This window comes from Stegostoma tigrinum, chromosome 22 (assembly GCF_030684315.1).
Source record: "Stegostoma tigrinum isolate sSteTig4 chromosome 22, sSteTig4.hap1, whole genome shotgun sequence".
In the NCBI taxonomy this organism is placed as follows: Eukaryota; Metazoa; Chordata; class Chondrichthyes; order Orectolobiformes; family Stegostomatidae; genus Stegostoma; species Stegostoma tigrinum.
This window is the reverse complement of record NC_081375.1, coordinates 52,915,346-52,937,329: the sequence shown is the minus strand read 5'-3', so window position 1 is coordinate 52,937,329 and position 21,984 is coordinate 52,915,346. Positions and strand designations below refer to the sequence as shown.

The following is a 21,984-nucleotide window of genomic DNA, read 5'->3' as shown; positions in this document are numbered from 1 at the left end:
GTGTTGAGGGAGTGCCGCACTGTTGTTGGGTCAATACTGAAGAAGCACTGCATTTTGAAAACTAAGATGCTAAATGGAGGCTCATTTTCATGAGGAATTAATTTTTTGGAGTGCCTGAGTTAACCACACATTCAAAATAGCACGTGAACCTTGTACACACTCGTGCTGCGTGTCAGACTGGATGCTGTAGTGAATGTATTGGTAAGTTTGTGCTTTGAGTCAAACAGGAATGGATCAGTTTGCTGCTGGTTGGGGCTGGTCTTTATGAGTGCACAGACTTACTATTTGTGTTGTCTGTCTGCGACTCCTGTTCCACCTGAACCAAAACTGTGTCAGACACAGAGATTTCCCAGTGTGCCTCTGAGGATTGTCTTGTGCCAATTTGAACAGAAATAGGAAGAGGATATGTTCCATTTTAAAGCTCCTGAACAGTGGCTCAATAGTAATTGGTATAAAATTACTGACAGCCAAGGTGAGGATTGATGGCTGGGAGTCAGGATTGATCTGGGCTGAGGAATTGATTCAGTTCCCATTAGTGCTGGCTATCAATACAGCCAGCTGCTTTTAAAAGTTGGACATAGCGGCATTTGAACTGATGACATCTGAGGAGCATTACTGCTAGATGATTGTTATTTCTGTTGTTGGATCCTCCTCACACTGGAGAATGGAGCACAGCAATATGTGCCAAATATGTGACTTCTGTCCCAGTCAGATAGGGATCAGGTTTAACAGCCAGTCAGCTTTGTGAAAAACTGCACATTTCACATCAACCAACTGGTGAAACAGGCAGAAAGATGGAGGGAGCTTGAGGTGCAAAGGTAATGTTACTGAGCTGGTTATCTCAGAGTTCCAGCTTAATGCTGTGGGACCGTGGGGTCAAATCCCTCAGTAGCAGCTGTCAGAATTTAAGTTCACCAAATAAATCTGGAATGTGATTGTGATTGCTGTTAAAACCCATCTGGCGCACAGTGGCCTTTCAGGAGGGAAATCTGCCATCCCTACCTGATCTGGCCTACATGTGACTCCAGGCCCACTGCAAGGTGGTTGACTCTTAGCCATCTCTGAAATGATGCATGAGGTTCTGTGTGTAGCTTGAGGTGGGTGACAAGTGCTTACAACTCATGAAGTAATGTGAGAAATTATGTCTTGTCTTTGCCTTACAGAAGGAGCTCAATTCTGTCCAGAAGCAATACAAGAACCTGGTGGTGAGTTTCTATTAGCTGCTCATGAGCGAGCTTATAGCACCCATGGGTTCAGGCTCCATCTGTCCTGCATACCCCTCAGTACAGGCAGAATGAATTCAATAGGTTTCCTGATGGCCCAGTCCTCCAGGTTTTGCAGGCCCGTGTAATGTCACTCCTTTCTACATGTTTACTCAATGTTTACCATCAGTTTAGTGATTTGCTATCCATTGCCTCAAACTGCCTGAGGCTAAAGATGCTAGTGCTGGGAATCTTGTGAGGAACCTCTCTCTTCAGATTGTTTCTCTCTTTATCTCCATTGATCCTCTATCCTCCTCTCTCTGTTTTTCGCGTAGTTTTCTAGTGTTAGAGAGTCGTTCAGCTTGACTTCCTGGGATTCACGTCACCTCTGTCAGCTTAACTTTCCGAACGAGATACAAGACTCTCCGCATGGTTTCTCCTCCTTGGTGCGTCAGGCTTGCGACTCAGTGTCTTTAACGTGCATGGACCTCTGGATCCCTCTCCTCTTAAAGCCCCGCGGCTGTACCTTCCCCCGCCTAGGTTCTGGTCTCCAGTCCGTTTCAAAACTCTTAACTGGTCAGATTCCTTGGCTTGTTAATTCTGGCAATGCATGCTTGTTGAAAGCTATCATCACCCATTCCTCTATTGAATTACAAAGAGCAGGCTTCTATTCTACACGTGGAAACAGGTCATTTGGCCCTTTGAGCCGAAACTGCCCCTCTGAAGAGCATCCCACCCAGACCCAACCCATCTAGCCTATTCTTGTAATCCTACTAAACCACCTAACCTACACATCCCGGAACACTAAGGACAATTTAGCATGGCCAATCCACCTAACCTGCACATCTTTGGACTGTGGGAGGAAACTGGAGCATCCAGAGGACATACTAACTCTGCACAGTTTCCCGAGGCTGGAATCGAACCCGGTTCCCTGGTGCCGTGAGGCAGCACTGCTAACCACTGAGCCAACATGCTGCCCCATGCTTTTGGGATGTGGCCATCGCTAATGAGATCAGCATTTATTGCCCATCCCTAATTGCTCTGGAGAAGATGGTGGTGAGCTGCCTTCTTGATCCACGTCAGCCCTTGTCATGTCTGTAACCCACAATACTCTTGGGGAGGGAATTCCAGGTTTTGACCCAGCCACACTGAAGGAATAGCGATGTATTTCCAAGTGGCTCAGCGGGGGACTTGCAGGGGGTGGTGTTCCCATGTATAGGCTGCCCCTGTCCCTCTCAGTGGTAGAGGCTTTGAATTTGGGGAGTGCTGTTGTCTGGTGGAGTTACACTTGTTTTTATTCAGGAATCCACTAAGCTGCGAGAGCACCAACTGGACAGTCTCTATGACTACATGCAGAACTGCACCAAACAGCTGGTCCTCCTGAATGACCAACAGGAAAAGATCATCAAGGAAGACTGGAGTGATAAAATGCTGGTGCCAGAGGAGGTCCGCAGGCAGTACGAGGTGTGTGTGACCATTGAAGATATTATTATGAAGTTATGAACATGTAGTGAATGTTCAACAGTACAGTGAAGGGTTTGAAATGATTTTGTGTAATGTTGTTCATGCCACGTTTGCTGTCCTGTATGCAGTTGTGGTTGCCTTACGATAGAAAGGATATCATTAAACTAGAATGAGTGTAGAAAAGATTTACCAGGATGCTCCCTGGGCTGGAAGGTTTGGATTATAAGGAGAGTCCAGGTAGACTGGGGCTTTTTTCCCTGGAGCGGGGGAAACTGAGGGGTGACCTTATAGCGGTCTATAAAATCATGAGTGGCACAGTTAAGGCAGATTAGCGCACAGCTTTTCTTCATGGGAGGGGAGTCTAAAGCTAGAGGGCATGGGTTTAAGGTGAGAGGGGAAAGATACAAAAACACCCAGAGGTGTAATTTTTGCACACAGTGAGTGGTGAGTGCCTGCCAGAGGTAGAGGTAACGGCGAGTACAATTTTGTTATTTAAGAAACATTTGGACAGGTTTATGGATGGGATGGGTGTTGAGGGATAGGGATCAGACGCAGGCAAATGGGACTAGATTAATTGTGAAAACTGGGTAGCATGGACAACTTGGGCCAAAGGGCCTGTTTTTACACAGTAACCTCAATGACGTATAACAGTAGAGACTATCATAATCGATTAATACCTTCACATTGACACTAAATAAAAACCGAAAGAACTGCGGATGCTGTAAATCAGGAGCAAAATCAAAGTTGCTGGAAAAGCTCAGCAGGTCTGGCAGCATCTGTGAAGGAAAAAACAGAGTTAACATTTTGGGTCTGGATTCTGTGGAAGGGACACTGAAACATTAACTCTGTTTTCTCCTCCACAGATGCTGCCAGACCTGCTGAGCTTTTCCAGCAAATTTGATTTTGTTCATATTGACCCTCCTAGCTCTCGTCTTATAAGCAACCATCGGCATTTGTTGGACATGTTAATTAAATTGATTAAGTTTATCTTTTTTCTCCCTTTCACTGTTGAAAGAATGTGTTCAACATGAACATATGGGATAATTGCTCTTATTTAAAGAGAGCTTCTCACTTCTTGCATCACTGCAGCTTAAAGTTCTCTGTTTCTGTAACATTTCCAGTGAAAATCTACACGGATGGCATCTTCTGGATACAGGCCGTCAACCTGAAAATGTTATTTCTTCTCTTTCACAGATCACCTGAGGTGTATAAACCATGTTTATTTCCTAATCCTTTGTTGCATTTCCCTGCAGAGCTTTAAAGACAACGGGCTGTTGGAGGAAGAAACAGCGGTTAATCGGATTCAGGATGACGGGGAGAGATTGATCAAACTGAAACACCCTGGCAGTCCAACAATTGAGGTAGGATTCCGTTCACACCCACACACCGGGAGGTGAAAATAAACTAGGCAGGCAAGGCCAACAAACAGGACCTTCCAAACCAATCATTTCAAACCCATTTACAGGTTCTATACCCAAACTGAGTCTTTCCGAATGATCCAGGTTAGACCTGTGAGGGGGCTACGGCTAGGGATTGTTGATCCATTTTGAACCAATCAAATGGATCCATTTCGACCCAACCCAACTGAACCATTCCAAACCAACCTGCGTTTTCGGCAATCAGACTGGAATTTGCCAAAATTCGCAAGAACCCCTAGGTAGACCGTGAAAGCAAACCGGGTCCAGAGTAAATTGATTCAGAGTAAAAATTAATCAAACCAGTCCAAGGCAGCCTGATTGCTAACTGGTGATGCTATGGCAGCAATGGACCCTGTTCAGTCAAAAAATGTCCCAGGTTTTCCCCCACCTGGGTCAGCCTGACTCCCAGCTCTTAGCGCACATGTGCAGCAGTACCACCATCAGGTTCAAAAGAGAGGAACAAGTCCTACAGTAGGGGCAATGTTGGACGGAAACGATCGCCTTCCAGCAGCTCACCGCCAGTCAGTACCCAGTTATTGTTCCCCTGATTGGACCATCCAAATCTGGCTTGTTCTTAATAATGCTGTACCTCCCGGAGAATTCACCCCAACTCACTTTAATGTTTGATTTGGGGTGGTGGGGGATAGGGGGTTAATAGAGGGAGGGTTGGGGACAGAGGAAAGTGGTGAAGCTGAGCCATGACAGGTTTGAACATTAGGTTCATATCGGACACGGCTTCGTTCTTTACCGCCCCAAAATCAAACAGCATTGAAGATGCTTCATGGTGCTTGAGCCTTTTTTCAGGTTTAACGCAATGATCAGCAGACAATTAGTGACTCAAACTCCTCAAGGAGATTATAATAGTTAGGCATTAGAGTCATACAGCATGGAAACAGTCCCTTTGGTCTAACCAGTGTTCCCAAAACGTGATGGGCTGAAGGACCTTTTTCCCTATGACTGTACTTTGCCACGTGTTTGCACAGAGGTTGTAACATGTATGGGGTCTGTGTTTCAGGCCCATAAGGATGCTGTGAAGAATGAATGGCAACAGTTTCTGAATCTCTGCATCTGCCAGGAGGCACACCTGAAGAACGTGGAGGATTACAAGAAGGTAATAAACTGGCAGATAGCTCCAAGAGGCTCTGAGCTTAACCCCTTGTGCAGTGCGGAGTGGGCTGATCTGTTGGAGCATACCAATCAGCAATAGGCCATTCAGCCCCTTATGCCTGCCTCCTCTGCTGTTCAATAAGATCATGGCTGTAACCACAGCGATGACAACCTCAATTCCATATTCCCCCCACCCCGTACCCCTGATAACCTTTCACCCTCTCACAACTGCTTTTAAAATATTCGAGATCTCTGTTCCCACCAGCTTTTCAGGACAAGAATTGCAAAGATCTTCTGGCAGTAAACAAAAACTGTGTTTCATCTCTGTTTTAAAGGGGCTACCCTTGATTTTTAAACAGTGATCCCTACTTCTAGATCAGAGGAACCATCCTCTCAGTAGATCGGAATGTCCAGTCTTAACCCATCCTCGGATCAGGAAAACCCATGACTATTGTCGGAATATGTGCGTTAAATATGTGGGATAAATGAAAAAGGATTTATTTGTAAGAACACCCAGGGATAATGACCAAAGATGGAGAAATGGAGTTAAAGTGTAGATCAGCCCTGACCTAGCTCACTGCTGGGTGGAGGCCTATGGGCCTTCCTGTGTTACTTACCAAGAAAAATGATAATTAGTAAAGATTTAATAAAATAATTCATTTTTGAAAAAGATGGTGTCAAATATTTAAGTTTCCTTTTACAAAACACTTTCACTCAGTTCAGTTGGTGCTTGCAGATGTAAAGGTGCTGGGTGTAATGATTGTAGAACCCCTACCTTGTGGAGACATACCATTGGCCGATCAAGTTCACAGTGACTTTCTGCAGAGCAACCCATCCAGACCCACTCCCCTACCCTATCCCTGTGCTCCTCTGTTTCTCATGGCTAATCCACCTAGCCTGCACACTATGGGCAATTTAGTTTGGCCAATCCACCCTAATGTGCACAGCTTTGGACTGTGCAAGGAAATCCACACAGACACGGGGAGAATGTGTAAACTCCAAACAGGCAGTCACCTGGGGGTGGAATTGAACCCAGGTCCCTGGCGTTGTGAGGCTGCAGTGCTAACCACTGAGCCACCATGCTGTCCTTACGGCTGAATAATAAGAAGAACTCTCTCCCGTTAGCAATGACTCGAGTAGAATCAGGTGAAAATGTATTTGAGCACTGTGGGGATGTGACAGTCTTACTGGACAGCACTCTCAGTGACTGTAGCTGGCGCTTCTTTCCGCCTGTAGCCGATTTCAATCGATTTGCTCAGTGCCTGTACTGTCCCACCCTGCAATCCCTGGGGCTTGGTGCAAGGAGATTTACAGATGTTGGGTTACTCTGAGTATCAAAGTGTTTACAATCTCTAAACAGGACAGCCCATACAAACATACATCCGGCCCTTCCTGTACGTCCACCCAGGCAGGTCAGAATCTATGACCAAGCCTACACAGAAGGTCGGACCTTTAAAGGCCCTGATGCTCTCATTTCTTAAGGCTGAGTCACTAGATGTAAAGTGCTGCCCTTTTTTCCACCATCTCTGATATGATTGCCTTCCCCTGTCATTGTGCTTCTCATTAATGACTGAACACAATTGTGGAGGAGGATTGTGTTTACCTGTTACCTGAGAACACACCACACCACACCCAACCACAGAGCCTCTTACACAATAGGGAGTAACCCTGCATCTGAATTAGTTTGAGCAGTGGGGTTGGGACACAATGCTGTATTGTCACTCCCTCTTCCAGATTATTATTTATCAGCGTTATTTAATTGTGTTACAACACTGGTTTGGTGAGCTAGTTTACGTGCTTGTTTTATAACCACTCTGGCTCCTGGACCAGCAATACCTCAATTTTAAAATCCTCATCTCTGTTTTTAAATCTCTCCAACATCTCCCTTGCTTCCTATCCCCATAAAATCGCTGACCTCAGAACTAACACAGTGTGGAGCTGGATGAACACAGCAGGCCAGGCAGCATCAGAGGAGCAGGAAAGCTGACGTTTTGGGTCCGGATCCTTCTTCAGAAATGGGGGAGGGGAAGGCGAGCAGTTGGTGTTCTCCAGTTCTAGCTTCTTCTTCATCAATTCTCTGACACAGGTCAGATCCTCCTCACTGTCACCTCCACCATTGGGGTAGGTTAAGGAGCCAGGTCCCAAAACCAGCTGAACCTGCTGTAGGTGCTGATCTCCCCCACATTGTCTGCTCTCTGGTGCATTCCAGTTTTAATTATGTCAGCATTGGAGACTAGACTTTCAGTTGCTTAGGTCCCATGCTTTGGCACCTTCCTACTACACCTCTCCATCAACTCTATCCCTGCCCCTTTGTATTTAAGATGCACCTTAGGATTAATCATAGAGTCATACAGCATGGAAACAGGCCCTTCAGTCCAACCAGCCCACCTGTTCCCAAACTAAACTAGTCCCACTTGCCTGCGATTGGCCCATATCACTCCAAACCTTCCCTATTCATGAACTTATCCAAATATTATACGTCATAACTGTACCTGCATCTACCACTTCCTCTGGAAGTTCACTGCACATGCAAACCATTCTCTGCGTAAAATCATTGCCCCTCATGTCCTTTCTCCTCTTACCTTACACATTTGTCACTAAGAACTTGAACTGAAAAAGCTGTGCCTATCACCTTTGTACCCAAGATGGCATGGTAAGCAGTAACCTGTACACTTTTAGCTATACTCACCTCAGTACAGCGTGACGATAAAGCCAATTCGAATTCTAGTTGCAAATTTCCCCACATGGTGATAAGACCATTGTTATTCACCTTATCCATGCTCAATAAGGCCACCCCTCAACCTCCTACACTCAGTGAAAAAGTCCCAGCCTGTCCAGTCTACTCCCTCTTTGATCAAAATGTTGTTTATCTATCCTAGTACCTCCTGGAGTGACTCAGTGTTAACACAGTGTGGAGCTGGAGGAACGCACCAGGGGAGCTCCTCTGATGCTGCCGGCCTGCTGTGCTCCTCCAGCTCCACACTGTGTTATCTCTGACTCCAGCATCGGCAGTTCTCTGACTCAGTGTTAAGTTGTATTTGCAGACCCTGTAAAACACCTTGAGGGACTTCCTAACATTAACGGCATCATATAAATTTAAGTTGTTGTTGTAGTTGTGTCTGTAGATGAGCATAATTATTTCTCCTCTCTCCCCCTTCCCCTCTGTAGTTCCAGTATGACGCAGACACCCTTGCTCAGTCCATTAAAAAGCACAATACAGATCTGGATAACAAGTTCTCAAAATACAACAGGGATAATCCTCGTCTCGTGTCTGACCTGCTTCACCAGCTGGAGGTGAGTCTGAGGATGCAAAAGCCCAAGGATCAAATCACTTTCTCTTCAAGTCTACTCACTCACCATCATATAACCCTGATGGGACAGGTGGAAGCAGGAATAAACCTAGTGCTGCAAACTCACTCGGAGTGTCCAGTATTAACAATTAATCTTTTGAGCATTGCCTTCAAAAAAACAGAAACACATTTTGTTGAAGTTTTTCATTGAGTACTCATCAGGACAATTCACATTTTATATGAGAACAGATCGCTGATTGGTTGGCAAGTGGGCTCGGATTGATGAAATCACTGCCATAGAAATTGTGCCAGTTAGATGATGATTGGCAGTTAACTGCCGAGTATGTTTAAATTTAAATGAGGCAGCTTGACTCTGATTGGCCAAGGCATCGACCTGAGGAATAAACAAGTGGAAGACCATTCCATATTTTGTAGATTTGGAATAGGCACAGTGTCTGCAAATGTGTGATATGTGTAGCTTCCCATCCTGATTAAAAATCTTAATTAAAGAATCACTTGGACACAATTGCAAAATTGTGTGTTTTCATCAAAAAATAACAGGGCTGAAGGAGACCATCAGCCAATTGGAGACATGATGACTCAGCTCAACACGTCTCACTCTCTGCATCTTCCTGGTGGTCCTGGAAATGTTTTCTCTTCAGACACTTGTCTAGTCAGTTCTCTTTTCAAAACGGGCCTGAATCTGCCTCTGTTACGCTCTCAAATACTCCCAATTCTAAGCCCTCACTGTGCAGAAGATTTTCCCATGGCCCTATGGCTCCTTTGTCAAGTATTTTAAGATGGTATCTTCCAGTTGTTTTTTCCACCAAGGGTAATTGGTTCCCCATTGATTTCAAATTCCTCCGTCAAATTTCCCGTCAACGGCCTGGATTCACAATTGGATTTATAGCCCTCCATCTTTTATTGATGGCCTCTTCCTCATGAGAGGAAGGATTCTCTCAGCATTCACTCTTTCAGGATCCTACGGGTAAAGGATTTTCAGATCCCACTCTCCTGCTTGACGACGATCACTCACTCCTACCTTTTTATCTGCCCACACAGAATGACGAAAAGAATATCATCCAAATGGACAAAGATATCAATGATTTGAAGAGGCGGAGCCAGCAGATTGTGCCACTAAAGGCTCGGCGTACCCCAGTCTCTAAACCCCTGCAGGTGGACACCCTGTGTGACTGGGTTGATGGCCAGGTAAGGCAGAGAAAGGCAACCCACCATGCAATGGATTTCCTTTACAATCAACAGTCCAATAAATCTGAAACCAAACCAGTGAAAGGTATCCTCAGACATAGCTCAGAGGACAGTCATAGGAACAGGAGCAGGCCATTCAGCCCCTCAAACCTGCTGTGCTCACCTTCAGTCCTCCAATGGGTCGTTTCTCCACATCCCTTGATGAGCTCAATTTATTCATCTCAATCCTGAGAATTAATGGAGGGTGCCCACAGTGACTGAAGAGTCTTGAGGTTGATGTTTCTGACCCCTTTGTTGGCATTCACTTCCTGATTTCATTACTGAAGAGCCAAGCCCCTCCCTTCCTAAAATCAGGAGAATTTGGAGGTGGACGAGGTCATTCAGCCCCTTGAATACAATCACAGTAGATCTGATTGTGGCCTGAACTCAATTTTCATATCTGCCCCAAAGCTTTTGCTGATCAAACATCTGTCCAACTTGAATATATTCAATGACCCAGTCTCTACTGCTTGCTGGGAAAGACAATTCCAAAGATTAATGTCCTGTCCCACCTATCCGCCCCTTCCTTCCCACTGATCAGTCTCCACTACTCCCTACTTGTATCCACCGACCACCATCCCGCCTACCCTCCCCATCCCCACCCCCCCCCCCTCTATTTATTTCCCAGCTCCCTTCCCCCTCCCCAATCCTGATGAAGAGTCCAGGCCTATAACGTTGAGCTTCCTGCTCCTCTGATGCTGCCTGGCCTGCAGTGTTCCTGCAACTCCACACTGTGTTATCTCCAAAGCAAGATACATCCCTACCTGGGGAGGCTCAAATGCACTACAGACTCAGGAGGAATGCGCTGAAAATCAATACCCAACACTTCACAGGTTGTACCAAAAGTGTAACTGTTTTATTTAATCACCAAGAAAGTCAATTTATTTCTCTTCTCTACTGTTACCCATAAAAGATATGCCCACCAGGCTCCAGAAATTAATGCAAAACAGTATGTTTACTAGAAATAAGCTTATTCATTCAATAAATGGTAAAACTGGTAACTACTAAACCGCAATACAGAATTAACTTCTCATAAAATCATCATAGAATCCCTACAGCGGGGAAACAGGCCATTTGGCCCATCTTATCTACACCAACCCTCCGAAGAGCATCCCACCTTGGACGCACACCTGCCCACTCTATCCCTGTAACCCTGCGTTGTCCGTGGCTAACCCTCCTAAGCCTGCACATCCCTGGACACTACAGGCAGTTTAGCATGGCCAATCACCCTAACCTGCACATCCCCTTAGTCCCCAATCTATCACATGATGGATGAGACTGTACAACTCTGAAAAGATGGAAATGTTTTTAAACAAATGAAAGAAGAAAAACACCATGGTGGAACATGAGTCCAAACTCAAAGGATTACAATCCAGTGAACCTTGTGTTGATGAGCAGGAGATACTAACAGCCGTAGAATTGATGAGATCCTTAAATCAGATGTGAATCTAGATGACAGTCAGTGTGAAATCCTGATACTTGACCTGATTGGGTTCCAACAATATTTAAGAGAGAGATTGCAATGCGAGGCAAACCTTCTGTATTAGGCATTGGTTTTGCCCAAGTCTGAAGCATAGTTCTATCTATTGGCTTTTAGACAAAGTACTTAACGTTTTAATTTGCTCAACTATGAACTTGAATGGCTCTAAATCTTTTCAGTGAGATCAGAAGTGCTATTTACAATGCCAGGGAAGTACTGATCAATGAGTTTCTGTTAACCCTCAAAAATATCTCTTACAATTCCTTTTGAACTAAGTATAATTCTGGTGCTTGGAAATAGCAAGATCTGCAGATGCTGGAGTCGGAGTCAATATAATGTGGAGCTGGAGGAACACAGCAGGTCAGGCAGCTTCAGAGGAGCAAGAAAGTCAGCCTTTCGGGCCTGGACGTTTCATCAGGGTTGGGGAGAGAGAAGGGAGCTGTGACATAAATAGGGGAAAGAGGGTTGGGTCTGGGGGAAGGCAGGCAGGATATTGGGAGGTGGATGCAGGCAAGGTGTGGTGGGGATTGGTCAGTGCCCTCCACTTCTTCCTCTCCCACGGGCCCAACCAATCCCCCTCCACTGATACCCTCATCCACCTAACTGAACTCGTCCTCATCCTCAACAACTTTTCCTTCATCTCCTCCCACTTCCTACAGACAAAGCGGGTGGCCATGGGTACCCACGTGGGCCCAAGTTAAGCCTGCCTCTTTGTAGGATACATGGAACAGTGCCTCTTCCGTAGCTACACTTGCCCCATCCCCACCTCTTCCTCCGTTATATCAATGACTGTATCAGCACCACCTCCCACGAGGAGCTTGAACAGTTCATCCACTTTACTAACACCTTTCACCCCAACCTCAAATTCACCTGGACCATCTCTGATACCTCTCTCTCCTTCCTGGACCTCTCTGCCTCCATCTCTGGTAACTGTCTCAGTACCAACATTTATTTCAAACCCACCGACTCTCACAGCTACCTGGACTACACCTCCTCCCACCCACTTCCTGCAAGAATGTGCCCCCTACTCCCAATTCCTCCACCTTTACCAAGATGGGGCATTCCACTCCTACACATCCCAGGTGTCCTCCTATTTGAAAGGCCGCACATCCCCCCTTTGGTGACTAAAAATGCCCTCAACCACATCTCTTGCATTCCCCAGATTTCTGCCCTCAAACTCCTTCCCCCCAACAAAAACAAAGACAGAATCCCCGGGTCCTCACATACCATACCACTAACCTCCGCATCCAACGTATCATTCTCCGCCACTTCCCCCACCTATAATCCGACCCCACAACCAAAGATATATTTCCCTCCCTACCCCTATCTGCCTTTTGTAGGGACCGCTCACTTTGTGACTCCCTCATCTGCTCCACACTCCCGACTAATCCTGCCACCTTTCCCTGCAACCACAGGAGTGCCACACCTTCCCCCCCCCCCCCACCCCCGCCGCACCTCCACCCTCACCTCCATTCAAGGCCCAAAGCAAACTTTCCACATCCAACAGGGTGTTCACCTGTACACCCTCCAACGTGTCTATTGTATCCATTACTCCCAATGTGGCTTCCACTACATCAGTGAGACCGAGCACGGACTCAGTGACCAATTCACAAGGCATCTGTGCTCTGTACACAATAATTGACGACATCTTCCGATTGCTAACCATTCTAACTCTCCGTCCCACTCCCTGGGTGACATGTCCATCCTGGGCCTCCCCTAGTATCACAATGACACCACCCACTAATTGGAGGAGCAGCGCCTCATATTGCACCTCACAAGCCCAATGGCCTAAACATGGAATTCGCCAATTTCACAATCTCCCCACCCCCGGCCTCATCCCATATCCAACCCCAACCCCCATCCCTGCCTCCTTGACCTGACATTACCTCTCCATCTTCTTTCCTACCTATCCGCCCCAACCTTACCACTGACCAATCCCCACTACCCCCTACCTGTATCCACCTAACACCATCCCATCTATCACACCTCGTCCCTCGATCGATTTCCCAGCTCCCTTCCCACTCCCCATCTATCACCCCTCGTCCCTCGATCGATTTCCCAGCTCCCTTCCCACTCCCCAGTCCTGAAGAAGGGTCCCAACCCGAAACGTTGACTTTCCTGCCCCTCTCATGCTGCCTGGCCTGCTGTGTTCCTCCAGCTCCGCCCTGCGTTGACATGATCTGGTTCTAAAGCCAGGTGAATGTATGGGGGGAGTTAGTGCCTTCTGGGAACCATTTTGTAAGACAGTTTGTGATTATTTCAGAGTAGCTTTCTTTATAAAATATAGAATAGCATTCATTATGTAAGTTCTTCTATTTTTTCCCCGAGAAATGGATGACCCTGCATTTTCCCACATTATACACCCTTTACCAGTTTCTTTCCCATTGACCTATCAATTTAAAGCCCTTTACAAGTTCTTTCAATGCTCCTCACAACTTGCTTTTCTACCTATCCCTATATTGCAAACAATTCCGCCCACAGCCATCAGTTCTGCATCTGACAACATCAGTGTAGATTGTCAATAATTGAGGCCCCAGCACTGATCCCTGTGGCATTCGGTTTATCAACCTGAAAATGATGCACTTATCCCTCTATTTCCCGATAATTATCCACAATAATATAGTATTCAGAGCACCATGAGCCCTTAGCTTGTGCAATAACCTTTTGGGTGGCACTTTGGCAAATTGCTTTTAGACATTCACATAACCTCCATCTATTGGTTCTGTCTGTCTGTCTGTCTGTCTCTCTCTCTCTCTCTCTATCTCTCACACACACACACACACACACACACGCACACACACACACATATACAGATACACTCGCACACACACATATACAGATACACTCGCATACACAGACACATACACAGACACATACACAGACACACACACACACACACACGCACATACACACAAAACTCACACACACACATGCGCACACACACAGGCAAAATCTCACCCACACCCACTCACGCGCGCACACACACACACACACACACACACAGACACACACAGACACACACACGCACATATACAGCTACACTCGCACACACACATATACAGATACACTCGCATACACACACACATACACAGATGCAGACACACACATACACACACACACACAAACACACACACACACGCACACATGCACACACACGCACATATAAACACACCTCCACACTGCGCAACTTCCAAATATATAAAATAAAAGAAGTCAACCCACCATCGCCATCTGAATGGCAGCTAGGGATGGGCAATAGTGTTTCTCCAGTCAGAAAAACCTACACTCCATGAAAGAATAAACAAAACTAAACCCACTCATATCCTGACTTACACCAAGCCCTGTTTGTTCATCTCCCCTCCCATTGCTGTATTTCCTAACCTCGCACCCAAACCTGTTTACCCTTTTGCAGCACAACAACCCTGTCAGAATGAAGCCTTACCCCAGTGTTGTGCATGACATTCATTTCCTTCATCCCTCTACTGGTGGCCATGTCTTCAGCTCCCCCTGCCTTTAGCTTTGGGATATCGCCCCCCCCCCCCACCCCCACCCCCCCACACCCCCACCACCCCGAACCTCTATCTGCTGCTTTAACACCCTTCTTAACCCTTACCTTTTTGACCATGTTTCTGGTCCAGACCTCTGGCACAATGTCAATTTTGGTCAGATTATGTTACTGTGAAGTGTTTCGGACTTTGTATGTAGCATTTTAGACTCTATAGCTATTCAGGCCCTTGTACAATCGGAAACTTTGAGCTCACTGACTCATCAACAGCTTGAAGGATCACATTTCATTCTGATTCTGTAAGCGGCTGAGATACTTTGCCGAGCTGACAGTCCAGCCAACTTGAGGAGAATTTTTTTTGTTCTTTGCAGAACGACGTAAACCGAGGTGAAAAGATGATCCTTCAGAACAATGCCGACAGTGAGAACTGGGTGGTGGTGAGCAGCGACAAACAGACCAAACGTGTCCCCGGAGTCTGCTTCAACATCCCTCCACCTGACCCAGAGGCTACGGCTCGTGTAACCAGGTCAGCTCACTTTAAAACCCTGAGTTCCCTCTCCCATGGGTATTTGCTTGTAGAATGCTCACCATGTGGATGATGGAGAGAGAGGGATAACCAATTGATAGTGGCCAAGTCTGGGGAAGCCTCCCTCAATAACCTGAAGCTTGAGTACTGTCCAAAAAATATATGTTTTCATTTTGTGATTAGCAGGACAATTTGCAAGAATACCAATAAAGGGGAAAAGAAGTTAGTACTGTATGAGAGGAGGGTTATGATTGGTTATCAAGTGGGCACTTATTGGTGGAGGAGCTTCCATTTCTGCTCTGTCAATCAGGGTCAATTTGCCAACCAACTCAGAACTCTCCTCTCATACAGTATAAATGTTGACTTTATTGTTTCTTTCATTGGAATTCTTCCAAAATATCCCGATGAGGGTAAAGTGAAAAGCTTCAACAAAATGTGTCTTTATTTAGAAATGCCCAAATTCTGTTCTAGCAAGTGGCTGATTTGCACTGACATTCACTATGGTGCTCCCAAAGTCATTCCAGCAGCAAATCCAGGGCCTTCCTGTGGGAATTGAATCCATTTTCAGCAGTGTGGAAATGCCACTTCCTAACCTTCCCATCACCCCAACCCATTTGCTCACTTCCATGGTGTACCCACCATCACCTTGTGGTATCACTCAATGAGTCTCAACTAGCACCAGAATGAGGCTCAATTCCAGGCAAATTTCCGTGAGCAATTCCTCCCGGCCCCCGGCCCAGTGGGTCAAAGGTCAGTGAGAACTCCCTTTACACACTTTGTTCAACTTTTCTGCCAAGTTCTGGCGTCCTGTCAGGAGAGACCCCAATGGAATTCTTGGTGAGATTAAACATTGTTAAACAGGGTAAGGTGCCATCTCCCACCTAAAAGGCACTTCTAGTGAGTTACAGAAACTGCTCCCCCGCCTCACTTCCACACATAGTGTGAAACTCAGAGTAAAACTCTCCTACATTCTCCCAGGACAGGCACAGCACGGGGGTTAAATATGGAGTAAAGCTCCCTTTACACCGTTTCCATCAGACATCCCAGGAAAAGGGCAGCATGGTGTTAAATACAGAGTAAATCTCCCTCTACACTGTCCCCATCAAACTCTCCCAAAACAGGGACAACACAAGGCTAGATACAAAGTAAAGCTCCCTTTCTACTGTCCCCCATCAAATACAGCCAGGACAGGGACAGCATGGGGTTAGATATGGCATAAAGCCTCCTTCACACTGTCCGCCCCTCGAGCATTCCTAGGACGGAGACGGCACAGGGTGAGACACAGAGTAAAGCTCCCTCTACACTGTGCCATATAGAACATGAAACATTACAGCACAGTACAGGCCCTTCGGCCCTCGATGTTGTGCCGACCTATCATACCGATCTGAAGCCCATCTAACCTACACTATTCCATGAATGTCCATATGCTTATCCAATGATGACTTAAATGTACCTAAAGTTGGCGAATCTACTACCGTTGCAGGCAAAGCGTTCAATTCCCTTACTACTCTCTGAGTAAAGAAACTACCTCTGACATCTGTCCTATATCTTTCACCCCTCAATTTAAAGCTATGCCCCCTCGTGCTCGCCGTCATCATCCTAGGAAAAAGGCTCTCCCTATCCACCCTATCTAACCCTCTGATTATTTTATATGTTTCAATTAAGTCACCTCTCAACCTTCTTCTCTCTAACGAAAGCAGCCTCAAGCCCCTCAGCCTTTCCTTGTAAGACCTTCTGTCCATACCAGGCAACATCCTAGTAAATCTCCTCTGCACCCTTTCCAAAGCTTCCACATCCTTCTTATAATGCGGTGACCAGAACTGTACGCAATACTCCAAGTGCAGCCGCACCAGAGTTTTGTACAGCTGCAGCATAACCTCTTGGTTCCGGAACTCGATCCCTCTATCATCAGCCATCAGCCACTGAAAGTCTCAGATTGAATTTTGATTGAATTTGTTAAAGTCCCATCGTGGTGTTGCCAGGTGCAGTGACTGGTCTGTCTGTGTGTGATATCTGTTTGTAGGCTGGCAAAGGATTTAGACGATTTGAAGAGGAAACGGTCAGACACTGAGAACAATCTGAGAAACCGTTACAATGAGTTGAACCAAATGAAGCAACCGTATGCAAACAAACAGAGCATCTTGCTGAACCAGTCTGCTTCACCAGGTGAGAGTTGGTGGATAAAACCCCTGGAGGCCTGGCTGGGGTGACGTTGCTCTTGTAACACAGTGGTAGTGTCTCTACCTCTGAGCCCTGGAGGCCTGGGTTCATGTCGTGCCATAACATCTCTGAGCAGGTCAATTGGAAAATCTCTAAAAATCCCTTGGACACTCGTTAAACATTGAACCAGCAACCCAGCCCCGAGATCTTACCCTTTCATACTCATGATCTGTCACACTGTAAGGCTGCAGTTTTAGGGTCCAACCTGCCCCTGTCCTGGGAGGTTTTGAAGTGGGGGACAATGTAGACGGAGTTTTACTGTATTGTAGCACTCACGGTCTTTGTGCTGATATACGTCAGACATGCACAATCCTCTTTTGGGCCTGTTTTACCCCCAAGACCTTACCCCACTTGATCGTTCCAACCTGTTTCTGCTGCCAGCTTCTCTTCTGCAGTTCCTGACTGTCCCTTGTCCCTTTGCAGGCTACAGCCCTGCCTCAGCCAAGGATGACCCCCGGAGTAAAGAGCTCCTGTCCAAACTGGACAAGATTCACGGAGACTTGGGAGAGGCGGAGAAAGAGATCATCACCCAACTGCGTGTACCGATCAACCAAAGTGCTCCCAACAAGGACATCACCAATCGCCTACGGGATCATGAGGTAGGCTTGCCTTGTGGGAACCTGCAAGGAGTGCTTACTTACTCAGAAACTCACCCATTTCAACTGGTTTGAAAATCGTAACAATACTTCCGCTGGGAGTAATTCCAGTGATGAAGCACTTCAGCCCACAGGTTCAGGAGAAATGGTCAGCCATTTGGAAACTGCATGAGGTGAAGCTTCTTCACTTAAGGGGGATGAATTGCTGGAGCACCCCAATCCCAGGAGTTGTGCCCATTCATTCATAGATTTTCGTGTTCTCAGGTTGAAGGGGGTGCAATTTGAAGAGAAGTGCAGCAAAGTGAAGTCAATTAGCCATGATCTTGATGAACAATGGAGTAGGGTCAAAGGGCCAAATCATAGGATGCCTACAATGTGGAAGCAGGCCATTCGGCCCATCGAGACCATGTCACCCCCTCCAAAGAGCGTGCCATCCAGATCCACCCCACTACCCTATTCCAGTGACCCTGCACATTAGAATGGCCAACCCACCCAATTTGGACAGTGGGAGGAAACCGGAGCACCCAAAGGAAACCCGCGCAGTCACAGGGAGAAGGTGCAAACTCCACACAGATAGTCGTCCGAGGTTGAAATTAAACCCAGGTCCCTGTCGCTGTGAGGCAGCAGTGTTAACCACTGAGCCACTGTGCCACCCTATGGCCTACTCATAGAATCCCAGTAGTGCAGAAAGAGGCCATTCAACCCATCATGTCTGCTCCTCCCCTTCAAATAACAGCCTGATTGTAGAGTTTCAGCACTGCCTCCTGTGTGATACAATGTAGTTATTTCAGAGTTCTGTCTAATTAAACAGCAAGATCATCAGAATCAGGAACACAGTGATGACATGTGTATTCCTGCAGTATCTTTGTGAGGTATGGCTTATGAATTAAACCAGCATCAGAACTTGGGAGGGATGCTGGCCATCCTGTTGAGGTCCAGGTTTGGAGTGAGTGCACAGTTTGATCAGTTACCGCTAGGGGTTATGTGCAGAGATTCACTTCATGTGCAACAGTGATGAAGAATCAGTGTCAAAGTGTCACACAGAGTGTGAAATCACCTTCTGACTCTTTTCCAGACCACAAACAAGTGCTTGCAGAAGATTGGAGCAGAGAAGGACTCCGTACAGCAAGAGTGTGAGTCGTTCCTCTCAAAAAAACCCGCAGATGCCTCCTCATCGCAGCTTCCAACCAAACTGAACAATGTGAAGAATAAGTACAAGGATGTCACCTCACTGGCTGAACAATACCAGAACAAGTGAGTACATAATGCCTACCATAACGGCCAATCACATTCCTGCAGATTAACCCTCTGTCTACATGGGAAAATATGAAGTAGAATTTTACGTTTTGGCCATCTCTAGCAAGGCTGGCCTTTGTTGCCCATCCCTAACTGCCCATGAACTGAATAGTTTTCTCTGCCACTTCACGTTGCTATGGATCTGCAGCACACATTGGCCAGAATGGATAAGGATGGCAGATTTCATAGAAACATAGAAAATAGGATTAGTCCATTCAGCCCTTCAAGCTTGCTGTGCCATTCAATACAATCACGGTTGTTCATCCAACTCAGTGCCCTGTCCCCACTTTCTCCCATATCCTTTGTTCCCTTTGGCCCTAAGAATGATATGTAACTCCTTCCACCATACCTTCAATGTTTTGGCAACAACCACTATCGGAGTTAAAGAATTCCACAGGCTCACCAATCTTTGAGTAAAGAAATTTCTCCTCATCTCAGTCCTAAATGGCCTGCCCTGTATCCTTAGATTGTGATTCCCTGGTTCTGGACTCCCCAGTCATCGGGAACATCCTTCCTGTTTTCACTTTGTCTAGTCTTGTTAGAATTTTGTAGCTTTCCAGATTAATTAATTGAATTAAAATTCCAGGAGCAGTTGTGATGAGATTTGAACCATATCCCCAGTATCTTAGTCAGATCCTCTGGATTGTTGGCCTAGTGACTTCCCCACTGTTTAAGTGTTGTGTATAGCATGTGATTGCTGTGATATTTGAATTTTGCAATTCCATCGCAGGATGGATCTGGAGTGGGCTGGTTTGCGCTCAGGATCAGATTGCCTGCTGCGGGCCTGCTGGGTGTCACTCTGTAATGAGAGCCAGACAACTGATACAGACTTTGTGCTCAATTTGCTTTTACCTTGACCAGAGCCAAGAGTCAGCTGGAATTGGAAAACAGTATTGAGAAAGTCGACGAAGCCCTCAAGAAAATTGAATCTGACCTGGCCAATGACTCAGTGATTCCTGAGAGTCCGAATGCCATGCAGCAGAGGAAGACTGAGCTACAGGTATTGATCCTGGAGAGATAAAGGAACGTTGCATACTCTGGAATGAACTAAAAGGGAATTGTTGACCCTTTACCTATTATTCTCAACTCCAACCTTTCACCACTTTCGGGTGGCATGGTGCCTCAGTAGTTACCACTGTTGCCTCACAGCCTCAGGAATCTGGGTTCAGTTCTAGCCTCGTGTGCGGGTGTGTGTGTGTAGGTGTGTGTGTGGGTGTGTGTGTGGGTGTGCTTGTGGGTGTGTCTGTGTGGAGTTTGCACATTGTCTCCATGTCTGCATGGGTTCCTCCCACAGTCGATAGATGTGTACATTAGGTGGATTGGCCATGCTAAGTTGCCCATAACATCCGGGGAATGTGCAGGCTAGATGGATTAGCCATGGGAAATGCAGGCTTACAGGGATAGGGTAGTGGGGTGGATCTGGAAGGGATGATCTACATAGAGTCAGTGTGGACTCAATGGGCCGAAGGGCCTGCTTCCATACTGTGGGGAATCTATCCTCAATTTCACAGACTTTGTGCTCAATTTGCTTTTACCTTGACCAGAAGTATGAGTCCCAAAATTGTGAGAACGCTATGCTCAGATCAAAGAATCAATTGCAGTGCTGAATGTTCCTGATTAGCTCCTGATGCCAGTGTTGAAGATACCAAATTGAGGGGAGTGACTTCTGCCTGAGCAGAAGAGCTCTTTACCAAGATGGAATCATGCAGTTTCTTCTAGTTGCCTCTTAAATGTTACGCTTATGCAATGTATTCAAAATTATATGTCTGCACACACATTTTGTGTCAAATGTTCCCATTGTGAATTCCTATGTCAACATTTAAAATGAAAATTGCACATGTGGTGTGTCATGCTGTCATTACACCTGCCCACCAATGGTGGCAGTGTCATGCTAAATGCCCAGCTTGGAGTGTGGAGAAATCCCACTGTTTAAATAATTCAGCTTGTCAAAATACATTTCTTATATAAATAATGACACAATGAAGAATTCAATTGAATTACAACCATGTAGTTTTTCAATTATGCAAGGCTCTGGCACCCCTTCCCAACTCCCTAACAACCAGAGGTTATATTTGGTTTCCATTGTGTTTTGATAGGCCTGCCCAGGGGGGTAAGATGGGTAGGCCTTATCTATAAGAGGATTTGATGTGCCTTTTTTATTGCTGTGATGTGGAGGTCCTGGTGTTAAACTGAGGTGGCCAAGGTCAAAAATCACATGACACCAGGTTATAGTTCAATGGGCTTATTTGAAGACACAAACTTTCGGAAGCTCGCTCCTTCTTCAGGTGTCAGGGAGAGAAGTGACATCACGCACAATTTATCAGCAAAATATCAAAGGGTCATAGAAGATTCTTGTCACACTACAAGTGACCCCATCACACTATACACTCTCTCTCTCACACACACACATATACACACAGACACACTCACAGACTCTCTCTCTCACACAAACACACTCACAGTCTCTCTCTCTCACACATACACACTCTCTCTAAAGCACGTGTGTGTGCATACACACACACACACACACACACAAACACACACTCTCTTTCCCACACTCACTCTCTCCCTCTCTTCCAGCAACCCCCCCGCCTCACACGCATACATAAATCTATGGGGTGAATTTGCATTT

General features: G+C 46.2%; 1 protein-coding gene across 1 annotated transcript in view; it reads left to right on the top strand.

Annotated features, from left to right (window-relative positions):
* The window catches only part of evpla (envoplakin a), a 71,678-nt gene that overhangs the window by 34,448 nt on the left and 15,246 nt on the right, over positions 1–21,984 (top strand). Inside the window, exons 6-16 of the mRNA XM_048554839.2 lie at positions 1,164–1,205; positions 2,505–2,666; positions 3,920–4,027; positions 5,100–5,195; positions 8,360–8,485; positions 9,544–9,690; positions 15,086–15,240; positions 17,264–17,406; positions 17,884–18,059; positions 19,132–19,310; positions 20,214–20,352. Of these exons, the coding sequence (XP_048410796.2) occupies positions 1,164–1,205; positions 2,505–2,666; positions 3,920–4,027; positions 5,100–5,195; positions 8,360–8,485; positions 9,544–9,690; positions 15,086–15,240; positions 17,264–17,406; positions 17,884–18,059; positions 19,132–19,310; positions 20,214–20,352 (1,473 nt within the window). The remainder of the gene's footprint in view (positions 1–1,163; positions 1,206–2,504; positions 2,667–3,919; positions 4,028–5,099; positions 5,196–8,359; positions 8,486–9,543; positions 9,691–15,085; positions 15,241–17,263; positions 17,407–17,883; positions 18,060–19,131; positions 19,311–20,213; positions 20,353–21,984) is intronic.